Consider the following 12,701-nt stretch of genomic DNA (forward strand, 5'->3'; position numbering starts at 1 on the left):
CCGTACCCATATGCTATGAGACGAATGAAAGTGATAAGTAAACAAAAATAAAATTGCTGAAAAATTATTAATTTTTAATGTCGGAATGTAGCGAAGAGCCTGCAAGCAAAAAGCCCAAAAAGGACATGGAAAAAATCGCCATTTTCCGTTCTGAAGGAGGAAGTTTTCAAAAATATCAATCATTGTTGGAATCAAACAATTTCGAGTCATTTCTCGTGCCATCCATCGACTTCGAATACAAAAATTTGTCAGAACTGAAGGAAGCATTAAAAACTCCCGAAAATTACTCTGGCATCATTTTCACGAGTCCTCGAAGTGTAACAGCTGTCGTTAAAGCTCTCTCCAATGAGAAACTGCCCTCCGAATGGAAAAACAAACAAAATTATTGCGTTGGAGCAAGTACATGGAATGAAGCGAGCGTCGAATTGGATCTCAATCCTGCGGGAAAAGACTCTGGAAGTGCCTCAAAGTTGTCGGAAATGATCATCAACGATTTTGAAAAAGATTCAAAGCCTCTTCTCTTTCCTTGTAGCTCCATAAAATCTGATGTTTTACCTTCGAGACTGAAAGAAAATGGAATTTCATTGAAAATTATCGATTCTTATGACACAATTCCTCATCCAGAATTAGAAAATAATTTAAAAACCATCATTGACGATTCAAAAATTCGACTTTTGGTATTTTTTAGCCCAAGCGGCGTAAATTCCTGTAAAGAAATCCTTCAAAAAGGACAATTAACGTTGAAAAACAAGAAAATTATCGCTATTGGAGAGACAACGAAGCAAAGTATCGTTCAAAATGGATTTGAGTGTCATGGTATAGCATCGTCTCCGACACCTGAAGGGCTTTTGGAATGTCTTCAAACCTTTAAAGACTCATAAATTTATGAGATGCTTCAAAATCTAGTCTTTAAATTTGTTAATTTTGATATTTTAATACAAACTATATACAACTTTTTTAATTTTTTAGGCATTTTCAACATTCAGAGTCCCGATATCCGTATTCAGAGGCTTCAATTTCAAGCGCGAAGGGATTTGTGTATGCTCCGTGTCTCAGATCTGTTGGTTTTGGATGAAAAAAGTTGATTTTTGGATGAAAATTGGAAATTTGTAAAAATTACCTTCGATAAGTTGATCATTTTTGGCGAATCTGAGTGTATTTTTAGATGGCGGAGAGGTTCGCACGTCGAAAATTGTCGTATCTGGTTCATGAATTGAACTGTCACGTTCTGAAATTTAATGCAGAAGTTAAAAAATGTTCTTTTTGAGATCAAAAATGGTCATTTTGAGGTCTAAAGAACTTTCATTTAAAGGTAAAAATTTTAAATTTTTGGTCAAAAAAGATCATTTTAAGACCCAAAATATGCGAAAACATGAATTTTCTTACCAAATTGATGAAATTTCATCACTTTTTGTCGAAAAAATTGTGTCTTTCACAAATCGTCTCTTAAATTTACGGCATCGACTTAAAACATTTGCAACAGTCATTTTTGAATTTTTGACGGACAAATTAAATCTTCACACTGGTCTGATCAATCCAATATTTTCAAAGATTTTTTGGGCAAAGAAACTCTTGAAAATCGTCTCAAGTCCGAATCCAGGCATTCACGACACGCATCTCCGTCAACGACAAGCATCTCAATCTTGGCAGCACGAGAAAAAATGTTGCTTTTCACTTAATTTCGAGCACGACGACGACAACGACGACGAGGATTGACTTAGGTAAGTAATAAACATTAAATGTACGTCGTCTGCCGTCAATACAGCTCTGTGAAAAGAATAAGAAGAAGGAAAAAAAACAATATTTTTGTAGAAATCTTCTGTTTTTTGTCGTTCTTATAGATCATGCTTTTCAGATCACCATTCACTGTCGAATTTCTGTCGAAGAAGCAATGACAAAGAACAACGCGAGTTTGTTATAACAAGCAGGGGCGCCCAGATTAGGATTTCATCATTATTTTTTGTACTCTTACGTTTTTTGTTGTATTTGTTGTTATTTGTCTCTCTCTCACCCCATCTTCGCATAATTGAAGCGCTCTGAGTGACGGTAATGGTCAAGGAAAAGCCAAATTCCGTTCGTATCTACGATGAAGATGGATATCGTCGACGTGCCGCTTGCATCTGTGTGCGCTCTGATGCCGAAGCAGAAGTAAAAACCCCCAAAATTTCACTTTTTTCACATTTTCACGTCAAAATTTGCTTTTTAGGTGCTGCTCGTAACATCATCTCGCCGTCCCGAATTGTGGATCGTGCCCGGCGGAGGCGTCGAACCTGAAGAAGAGTCGTCAGCAACCGCTGTTCGCGAAGTTTTAGAAGAAGCCGGCGTCGTTGGTAAACTCGGGCGATGTTTAGGAATGTTTGAAGTAAGAATTTCATGAAAATTCTTCGAAAAATTCTCATAAAATTAATTTTTTTAGAACCACGAGCATAAACACAGGACCGAAGTGTTCGTCCTTGTTGTCACGAAGGAGCTCGAGGAATGGGAAGACTCCAAAACGATCGGGCGCAAACGACAATGGTTCACAATTGAGGCGGCACTCTCCGAATTGGCACTTCACAAACCGACGCAACGCAGCTACTTGCAACAACTGAAACTTTCGAAGCAGGAAGAATGCGACAGCAACACGTGCAATTCTGTAAACTCTGACGAAAGTGGTTCTAAAAGAAACAACAACGACACAGATAGCAACTGACTAAGACTAAGGCATTTAATTAAAAACTAACAAGAAAAAAAGAAGTAAAAATGAAAATTTGAGAATTTGCTTTAAAAAAGAAAAGAAAAAAAGAAAGATTTTAATTGTTTAAAAATTTATCATTATTATTATTAAAAAAATATAATTTAAAAAAAAATTTCTTTCTTGAATTACAAAAAAAACCTTCATGCAAATCATTTACCGATAAAGAGAAAAGAAAAAAAATAAAATTAATTAAGATCTATATACTTACTACATGTACGTTTTTAGAGGTAACAACAACGGAAAAAAATACTTTTTTATATATTTATACGTGTAACTTCTTTCCTTGAAATGGAACTAAAAAAAAATTATAAAAATAAAATAATAAAATTATCATCGTCGTAAGTATATTTCAATTTCGCTTAACTGCATGCATAATCTCAGATTTGCGATATTGTTAAAAAAAAAAACAAACAGAGAGAAAAACAAGTTGAAAAAAAAACAGAAAATTGACAGAAAAAAAATATTTAGAATCTTTTAATAAAAATAAATAATTATTATTAAAAATTTTGAAGCATTTTTATTTTACATGTTTAAAATATCAAAAACTAACTTTTTCGAATTTGGAGCTTTTTATTGTTATTTTGTGAGAAAATTAGTCAGTTTTTCTTCTGAAGGTTGGGATTGATTATTTTCAAATTTATAAGTTAATTTTTAGATTTTTGTTGAATAAAAAATTGTTTTTAGCTCCCAATTTCATAAAAACTGAAAATTTAAAAAAAAATAAACTTTTTCGAATTTATTAATTTTTTAAAATATTTTTCTTCTTATCTTATTCTTATTTATATTTCAAAAAAATTGAAAATTTTCAAAAAAAAATTTTTTTTCGATTTTTTTTTTATGTTGAGTAATATCGTTATTTTTTCGTATTAATTTTTGACGAATTTTAATTTTTTTTTAATAAAATTTATTTTTATTATTTAATATATTTTTTTTAATTTTTTTTATAAAAACTTCAAAATTTTTTGAATTAAATTAAATTTTAATAAATTTTTGGCATGAAGGAAAAGTTCAAAAAAATTATAATTATATTTATATCAAATTTTAATTATTTTTTAAAAAAATTTTTTTACTATACTTTTACTTATATATATTTTTTACTAAATTTGTTTTTTTTAATTTTATGAAAAAATAAAAAAAAATCAAAAAAAAATTCATTAAATTTTTGAAAAAAAAAATTTTTTTTAATGATCAAAAATTAAAAAAATTAAAATTAATAGTTTTTTATAAAAAAATTTTTGTATTTTTTTTAAATACATTTTTTTTTTAAATTAAAAATTAAATTAAATTTTATAAAAAATTTTATTTGAAACAAAAAGTCAAAAAATAAAATTTTTGATAAATTTTCATAAAAAATAAATTTTTGGTAAAATTTTTCAAAAAATTAGATTAAAGAGCTTTTTTAAGCTTTCAATTTTTCGAAAAATTGCCATGCGTCATGCAAAATGCTGCGTAAAAAGTCACCCTACTCGCAACTCGAGCCCGTATCGTCAGACAAAGTGTTAACATTTTCCTCCATTTTCCAGCAGGGACCTCGTCTCAGTATTTTACCGTATGGATTTGTACTAATCAATTATTTCTACGCATGCGTATCCTTCGCTATCTGAAAATTTGCAGTTCAAATTGTATAGAGAACCAAAGACAAAAAGAAATTTAAAAATTCATTGAAAAATAGTGATCCTCTAAAAGTTTCAAGCAATTGTCGGAAATCGTGTCGAGCATTCGGATCGAAGTCAGTTGAAGAATACCTCGGAAAAAAAGTTATTCGCTTAAAAAAGATCATCGTCACCCGAACCAATTTCAAATTCATTATCCTTACCACACACAAAAAATAATTAAAATCTCATAAAATGTAAGTGATTGCAAAGATTTTCAAAGAAAAAAGTGAAAAAATTGAATTTTTCGGAATTTTTGTGCAAAAAGTGTCAATCAGTGAAGAAGAAAGACTTTCCTTACTTTCTCAAATGATAATTAATATCGATTTTATAGTTCCTTCTGCAATAATGGGTATGCCCACAATGTGTGTCGACGTCGTCTATGACGTCTAAGTAGCAAGAACGTGAAATGCATAAAACCCACTGAAACGACGTGAATGAATGAAAAACTGAATGAATGAAAAAAAAAAGTTTTTTAATCGAAAAAAAAAAATTAAAGTGAAAAATTTTTTTTTCTGACATTTTTAGGGCTGCGCCAGAAAACAATTTAGCTCCTACAGCAGCAGCTGGCGGCGAAGGCGGCGAAGATGGAATCGTGGGCGGACCACGAACTCCTCAACAAATTGCCGCACAAAAAAGACTACAGCAGACTCAGGCGCAAGTAGATGAGGTAAATTTTTAATTTTTTAATTTTTTTTTAAATTTTTCATCAAAATTCAAATTTTAAATTTAGGTTGTTGATATTATGAAAACCAATGTAGAGAAGGTCTTAGAACGTGATCAAAAGTTGTCAGAATTGGATGACAGAGCTGATGCACTGCAACAAGGCGCATCGCAGTTTGAACAACAAGCTGGCAAGCTTAAACGCAAATTCTGGTTACAAAATTTAAAGGTATGAGGAAGCGCCTGGTTCATTTATTTTTAATTTTTAACATAAAAAAAAATTTTTTTAAACAGAAATATTTAAAAAAAATTTTTTTGAAATTTTTTACAAATTTCGTCAATGCAACATAAAATATGATTTAAAAAAAATAATTTTTGTTTGGTTTGAATTAACTGAAAAATTTTAATTAAATTTTTTTTAACGAAATATTTTATATTTTTTTAAATTAAAATTAAATTTTATTTATTAATTTTTTATGAAATTATTTAAGAATTTTATTATTTTTTTTTAATTATTTTAAATTTTTTTAAACATTAATTTTAAAATTAATTAAAAATTTTATTATTTATTTATTATTTTTTATTAAATTAATTAATTAATAAAAAAATTGATTTTTTAACATCAAAAAAATTTTTTTGCTTAGGTTGAAATTAATTAAAAAATTTTAATTAATTTTTTTTTTTTTAATTTTAGATGATGATTATCATGGGAGTAATTGGATTGGTTATTCTTGCAATCATTGTGTGTAAGTAGAAAATTTTAATTTTTCATAAAAATCCTTTAAAAATTTGTGTCGTTCGTGCAAATCTTGCTTCTTCACAAAAAATTCTTATTAAAAAAAAAATCTTAGAAAAATGTTGAAAAGAGACTAAAAAACGAATCCCGATTCTCTTCTTTATTTATTATAGCAAACTTCATGTAAAAGGCAAAACTAACTAAAAATAACTAATTAACATCGGCGCCTACCTTTCAATCATTCATTCCTTAAAAAAAAAACCAAAAAATAAAATCTCAAAAATAATGACTCAACAACTATTACAGGTTCGGTTACGTCCTAAGCTAGCTAAGACATATATTAGCTTTCTTATATATTATATATATTAAATATTTTTTAAATGTCGTGTGATTTGTACAAATGTATGATATAAACACGAAAGACCATTACATGAAACTCTTACTACTGTCTCTCTCTTTTTCTTTGTTCTCCCCAACTTTTAACAAATAAAAACAACAACAAACAAAAAATTGACGAAAAAAAATACAAATTGTATAAAAAAAATACTTTTAAGGATTCCCCAGCCAGAATATATATAACATAAATTTTTCATAACATGCCATCATATATATAACCTTAACTTACTTTACTATCAAACACCGCACAGTGTAACTCACATCATTAAAACAACACGTTATATTTTGGTTTTTATATGTTTTTGTTTCGAATGTTGATTTTTAGAGTTTTCATTTTTACTTTGTTTTGAATTAAATGTTACTTCAATGGAAATAGAGCTTTCGTATCCTGTATCTCTCTCTCTCTATAAATAATAACTAAATATTTCTAAATACTATCTCTGTCTCAAACGTATCAAATTTTAAAAAAGGCTGTGTTGTAGAGATTTTTGTTTTATTTTATTTTATTTGAGTGAAGTGTTGTTGTTATCAGATCTGTTTTTCATTTAAATTATTAAAATTAATTTAGAAAAACTATTATTTAAATAAAATAATTTATTTTTTAATTTTTTCTGATTTTTTTTTTAATTTTTTTAGTTGAAATTAATTAATTAAAATAATTTTTAAAAATTTTTTTCTGATTTGAATTTTAATTTATTTTTAAATTGAATAAAAATTATTTAATTTTTTTTTAATTTTTATTTTTTAAAAATTTTAAAAATTTTAATCATTATTTTTTTAATCGATTGAAAAAAAAATTTTTTTTTAAATTTTTTTACAGAAAATTATTTTTTATTAAAAACAAATCGATTGAAAATTAATTAAAATTAAAAAATATATTTTTTTTATTTTTTTTTTGTTTTTGTTAATGATTTATTTATTTTTTAAGAATAAAAAATTTATAAAAAAAATGAAAAAAAATAATTTATAAAAAAAAAAAATAGTAAAAAATATATTTTTTTTAAAATTTAAACTTATTTTAACCAAAGCAATTAAAAATTGTTTAAAATAAAAAAAAAATAATTTTTTCATGTCTTTCATGAAATTTTATTATTTTTCCAAAATTAAGATTTTTTTTTATATTTTTAAAAATTATAAATTAGAATTGAAAAACAGGTAACTGATAACAACACAATTAGAATGTATCAGGAAATTTTTCAAAAGTTGTACGAAAAGTCCTTTAATTTCATTTTTTTGATGTTTCATTTTTAGTTCTTCATCTTTTTAATTTTGAGTGAGGATTCCTAAAAAAAAATAAAAAAAAAATGTTGTAAAAAATATTTCTTGTACTGTTTTAGCATGAAATGTCTCCTCTGTCTCGCCAATAAACATAGGACTCAATTTATGTCACGTACCCAAAAATTAATCTAACAATTTATTTTGCAGCTAAATTCATGCCGGCAGAACAACCACAGCAACCGATGATGTACGCTCCTCCGCAACAAATGATGCCACAGCAACCAGCAGCTCCCGTACAATTGGTTCACAACAGTGACTTTTTGATGAACAGTAATAACGAGATGATTCGTCACTAAAGAGAATCACACAAAAAAATTGAGGAAAATGAAACTTAAACATTAACATACATTTAAAAAAATATTAATATTTAATCCCTTGCAAACATTTTAAACAAAAAAAAAATGAAAACTAAACAAGAAGACGGTTAAAAAAATATTTGTTGATCATTTTTTGTTAAGTTTCTCAAGAAAAGTTAAAAAAAAGTATTTACACGCCGTAGTTTAGGACACTTCACAAATTTTTACGTTTTGACACAATTTTTGCGCAATATAAGGAAAAATTAATTTTTCAGCTTTTTATCATCAACAAATAAAAACAACGAAAAAACAGTCGAAAACCGTTGCTGCGAGCTTGCTTCAAATGTTCATTCATGGAAAAAAATAAAGTAAGCTCCAATTCTAATTTCTCCTTAAAAAATCAAATTTTGACGACTAATCGATCCCTCTATAAATAAATAAAAAATATCAAGTAATAGAAAAAAAATCATCATGTTTGAAAATTGTATAGTTAGAAATTAAAACAAAGGGAATAATTAATTTTTCTTTTCAGTCAGTCAAACAGCTTTCGTTTTAACTAAAAAAAATAATTAAATAAATAAAACGTGAATAATTAAAAAAAAAAATAAATAATAAAGAATGAAACAAACAAACTTTTAACATACTCTTATGTAAAAGCATTATTAAATACATTATAAAAGAAGTTGTTTATGTTTGCGATAAATAAAATTTAGAATAATATATTATGAACATTTAAAAATCATGTTATTCAAAAAAAAAACTTCTATGTATAGTCGTTTGTAAACCACAAGTAATTAATTAAAAAAAAAAAAAAAAAATGGAAAGCTGAAGGAGGAATTAAAATCGTTATCGTTTAATTAATTAATTAAAAATGAAGCGGCTTCTTGTTATTAAAACAAATCAACTAAAAAATATCTTTAGATATAAAAAAAAAACAGAAATAGAATGATCAAGATTATTTACCAGAAACATCAGAAATAACAACAACATAACAAGACAAGCTACTTTTGCTTAAAATATGTTTATTTTAAGAAATTTAAGACATAAATAATATATACATATATTATAAATATATAAATATAATTAACTATATTAATGGTAAATAAACAAAAAAAACATATGTTTAATAAAATTAGATTGAATATTAAAAAAAATAAATAAAATCCGAACATGAGGAATAAAATGTATGAAAAACGTAACTTTAAAACTTAAATAAAAATAATTAAAAATGAATAAAAAAATTGGGAGTTTTTTTTAACTTTTTATCTTACCTTTTACATACCTTTTTAGTTAATAATTATAATTTTTCTTTAAAATTATTAATATATTATATATGTTTAATATTATTTATATTAAACATTATATTAATATATAACAAATATTATTATATTATATTATATATTATTATTATATATATTATAATATAAATACAATATTATTTTTGTTGTAAAAACAATTAATTTCAGACTAAAATTGACTTTTCATTAAAGACTTTGAGAACTTTTTAAAGAAATTTTTTATTTTTCGAAAATTAAAAAAAAAATATCTTAAGTTTTTATATAAAAAGATAACATTTCACGTCGAAACCTGTAAAAAAAATATTTATAATCAAAACACATTTGAGTTTATTTAGAAAATATTAACCTTTTTATTTTTACCAAATATCCTACAGTTCCTAATAAAATATTTTTTGTGTTCTTTCTCATACAAACATACATAAAAGATAACATTAACAATGTATAATATTTAATATAAAGATTATAACCTGCTTTTCAAAGCTTTTTTAAACGGTTTTTTGTCCAATTCCAAAAACAAAACAACAAAAACCAAACCAATCTAATATTTTTTTTTCGTAATTTACAATTAACATGAATGCTTGTACATCATTTTTCATCTAATAGTAAACATAATTAATATAAATAGTTTTCATGTTTGTGCCCTTAGTACTTCTTAACGTAATAATTATCATAAAACTTAACATTTAGTGTGTGTTTGTTTGACATTTTTTTACCCTCCCAAAGACGAGAGAAAGTACGAGATAGAAAAAAAAACAAAAAAGGTAATAATTCAGTTGAGGAATAATAAATAGAAACTTAATAAATCAAACTTATTTTTTTTTTATTTCACACACGCCAGAAACTTCAAATGGAAATTTTCGTGTTCAGGAACAAACGCAAAAAAAAGTAGCACCCAAGAAAAATTCTTTCTTGAAGGAAGGACTTAAACTCTTATGGAACTAACTAACAAACTACTTAACTAAAATTAAAAAAAGAAAAAACAAAAAATATAAACACAGGACCTTATACCTCAGTCTTAACTAATGAAGATTTCTTCAGGTCATCCTTGTTGAATGAGAAATTCTGATCACCGAATGTCGTCAAGGGGCTTAAAGCCTTTGCGTTTTCGTGTTTCATGTGTGTTCGCATGTGACGATTGATCACTAAAATGAGAAAAAAATGGAAAAAATTTCGTAAGTAAAGTTTTAATTGTGTTAAGATTAATAAAAATTTTTAATTTGAATCTTAAAATTTTTATATAAAAAAAATTAAATTTAAAAAAAAAATTTTTTGAACAATTTTTAACAAGTTTCTAAAAAATCTTTAAGAAAATTTATGATTTTTAGTTATTATTATTTAAATAATTTTTTAAAATTTCGGCTAATTTTTTGAAATGACATTTTTTTACGAAATTTCAGATTTTTAAATGTCAAAAAATAATTCAAAATTTTTTGACACATCAATTTTTTAAATGTCAAAAAATTTCGAAATCAAGCAAAAATAAAATAAAAAATAAAAATTTTAGTTAAAAAAAAACTTACTATCACGTCGACATGCTGCATATTGACAAAAAGAGTAGGGGCACTTGTAAGGCTTTTCTCCAGAATGTGTACGTTGATGTGTCGAGAGATGATCTGAACGCGAGAAAACTTGACCACAGATGTTACAAGCGTACGGTTTGATACCCGTATGAAGGCGTGAATGGCGTGTAAGCACTATTTAAGGAGAAATTTCGTTAAAAATCTTAAAATTTCACAAAATTCAAAGAAAAAACTTACTATCTGATCTCGCAAAGGATCTTTTGCACACATCACATTCGTATGTCTTTGTGATGTCGCTGCTCTTCTTCTTATTTTTGTGACACGAGGCAATGTGTTTTGCGAGTCTGTCCCGAATGTTGAACACTTGATTACAAATCCCGCATGAGAAAACTTGTTCTTCCTCCTTGACGATGTTTTGGATCACATTCGAGATTTCTGTGTCGCTTTCCGTCATCATCATGTTGCTTCGCCTACTACTCGCCAACTTACTGAGCGTTCTATTGTACAGGTCTGTTGGCGTGTTATTGTTGTTGTTGTATTGTAATTGCAGAAATTCATGCGGATATTTGGGCGCGTCGAAATCCATGGATGACGTTGATGATGAGGGCGATGCGCTATGTGCCCGTTCCGACTTCAGCGATAGATCTAAGGGTTGTTCTTGCGGAGGCACAGGCGAGGGAGATTGCGTTGGCTGCTGCTGCGGAGATTCAGGTCGCATCAGTTTCGACAACTGATTAAAATACGTCGTAGCTTGCGTTTTACGTAAAAAATCATCGATATATTTGTTCTGAATGTACAACTGGAGCATCATTAGTTGCTCGCTGTTTTCCACTTTGAAGGGCATGTCGTTCAGTTTTGTCACTGGCATCTCATTTCGATTGCTGCTGTACTCCGACAACGATTTCAGATGACTTCGCGCCACGTTTTCCATGGGTTCCTGCTTGATACTGTTGTTGTCCTTGCCCAGCAGCTGATGTCGCAGCTTGTTGATGTAAATATTGTTATTTTCATTCACTTCCGAGTAATTTACTTCCATGTTGTTGCTTGTGTCGTCTTGATCCTGCAACGAAAAAACACAAAAATTCACAAAAATGCACAAAAATTCCTCTCAAAAATGAAACAAAAACATTTTGACATCTTCTACGACGAATAATTGATGCGTATGGCAACGAAAAATATCCCAAAATTCCCTTTTTAATTACCATTTTTGTTGTTTTTCCGTATTTCCAGAGTGTTTGAAGGACAAAACTCCCCTGATTTAATGAAACTTCATCTCCTGAGTCGCGATTTAAAGCGTTTTTTGCGTAAAATTACCGAGGAAGCAACATTTATCGTAAATCCACATTTGGAAAGTGCTGTTTATCTCATGGATACGTGCAAAAAAGTACAAAAATTCGTGTGATATGGATGTTACGGGGGTTCTGTTGCCCGTGAAAGTCTCTTGGATTGCTGAAAATTGTCGAAAATCCGTAAAGAAACTGAAAATTTAACAAAATTCGACTTAACACGTCGTCACAAAATTTGTACTATTGAGAGCAAGTGTCACGGAATGCAGAGAAATGTCAGTTTTGTTGGCACGTCAAAATTCCCTCTAATTATTTTGAATCTTTCATTCGTTATTTTCTTCACATATCCTCTTACCTTTAAGAAAATTCACTAAAAAATATTTTTTTTTAATTAATTCCAATTTTTTTTGTGTTTTTAGGTTGAATAAAAAATTTTGAAAATTTTTTCTGCGGCGGAGGATGATCAGATCACGTGTAGGTTGTCGAGCCGCAAAGCGAATACTGAAGAAAATGCGTCACGTCACACACTCCGAAATGCTTCCACGGAAATAAATCCCTTTCTTGAACGTGTTTACCCATCTTCTTCGTCGCCGTCGTTGTTTTTGGCACAGTACTCTAAAGGCATGCAGCTGCCGATTTTACTCCCTAAATATATTTTCCTCCTCACATAACAAAAGAAACGTATTTGCCATGCACGACGTACACGCAACGAGGACCTTCTTCTTGAGGGATGTCTTCTGACTGCGTTACCTGTAGAGCGAACAATACGCAACTATTTTCCCACACTTTGTTCAGGCGTTAATGCGAAGATTTTCACCCTCTCTGATTTAATTTTAAAC

At 27.8% G+C, this 12,701-nt stretch overlaps 4 protein-coding genes across 7 annotated transcripts; 3 read left to right on the top strand and 1 right to left on the bottom strand.

Annotated features, from left to right (window-relative positions):
- The first annotated feature begins 77 nt into the window (after window positions 1-77).
- On the top strand, window positions 78-881 carry LOC134829172 (uroporphyrinogen-III synthase-like). Its single transcript, XM_063842167.1, has one exon. It carries the CDS (start codon window positions 78-80, stop codon window positions 879-881), a length of 804 nt encoding a protein of 267 aa, XP_063698237.1.
- A 700-nt stretch (window positions 882-1,581) lies between these two features.
- Window positions 1,582-3,097, top strand: LOC134831647 (diphosphoinositol polyphosphate phosphohydrolase 1). 3 transcript variants are annotated; one of them, XM_063845437.1, is made up of 4 exons: window positions 1,582-1,721; window positions 1,856-2,148; window positions 2,207-2,362; window positions 2,417-3,097. In XM_063845437.1, exons 2-4 carry the CDS (start codon window positions 2,050-2,052, stop codon window positions 2,690-2,692), a joined length of 531 nt encoding a protein of 176 aa, XP_063701507.1. In that variant the 5' UTR covers window positions 1,582-1,721; window positions 1,856-2,049; the 3' UTR covers window positions 2,693-3,097. The 3 variants fall into 3 exon arrangements, with proteins under 3 accessions (XP_063701507.1, XP_063701508.1, XP_063701509.1); XM_063845438.1 differs by having other exon boundaries at window positions 1,588-1,721; window positions 1,842-2,148; XM_063845439.1 differs by having other exon boundaries at window positions 1,602-1,721; window positions 1,813-2,148.
- A 1,248-nt stretch (window positions 3,098-4,345) lies between these two features.
- Window positions 4,346-8,882, top strand: LOC134831648 (neuronal synaptobrevin). 2 transcript variants are annotated; one of them, XM_063845440.1, is made up of 5 exons: window positions 4,346-4,586; window positions 4,918-5,059; window positions 5,123-5,281; window positions 5,747-5,798; window positions 7,610-8,882. In XM_063845440.1, coding segments are annotated over exons 1-5 (504 nt in total). In that variant the 5' UTR covers window positions 4,346-4,584; the 3' UTR covers window positions 7,759-8,882. The 2 variants fall into 2 exon arrangements, with proteins under 2 accessions (XP_063701510.1, XP_063701512.1); XM_063845442.1 differs by lacking the exon at window positions 7,610-8,882 and adding an exon at window positions 5,962-6,036.
- Window positions 8,883-9,438: 556 nt separating this feature from the next.
- On the bottom strand, window positions 9,439-12,112 carry LOC134831641 (zinc finger protein 629). The gene is made up of 4 exons (XM_063845431.1): window positions 11,779-12,112; window positions 10,814-11,636; window positions 10,577-10,750; window positions 9,439-10,198 (listed from the first exon to the last, which is right to left on the bottom strand). The coding sequence occupies exons 1-4, from the start codon at window positions 11,779-11,781 to the stop codon at window positions 10,059-10,061; spliced, it is 1,140 nt and encodes a 379-aa protein (XP_063701501.1). The 5' UTR covers window positions 11,782-12,112; the 3' UTR covers window positions 9,439-10,058.
- Window positions 12,113-12,701: the final 589 nt, after the last annotated feature.

The sequence above is a fragment of the Culicoides brevitarsis genome, chromosome 2 (assembly GCF_036172545.1).
Source record: "Culicoides brevitarsis isolate CSIRO-B50_1 chromosome 2, AGI_CSIRO_Cbre_v1, whole genome shotgun sequence".
Lineage (NCBI taxonomy): Eukaryota > Metazoa > Arthropoda > Insecta > Diptera > Ceratopogonidae > Culicoides > Culicoides brevitarsis.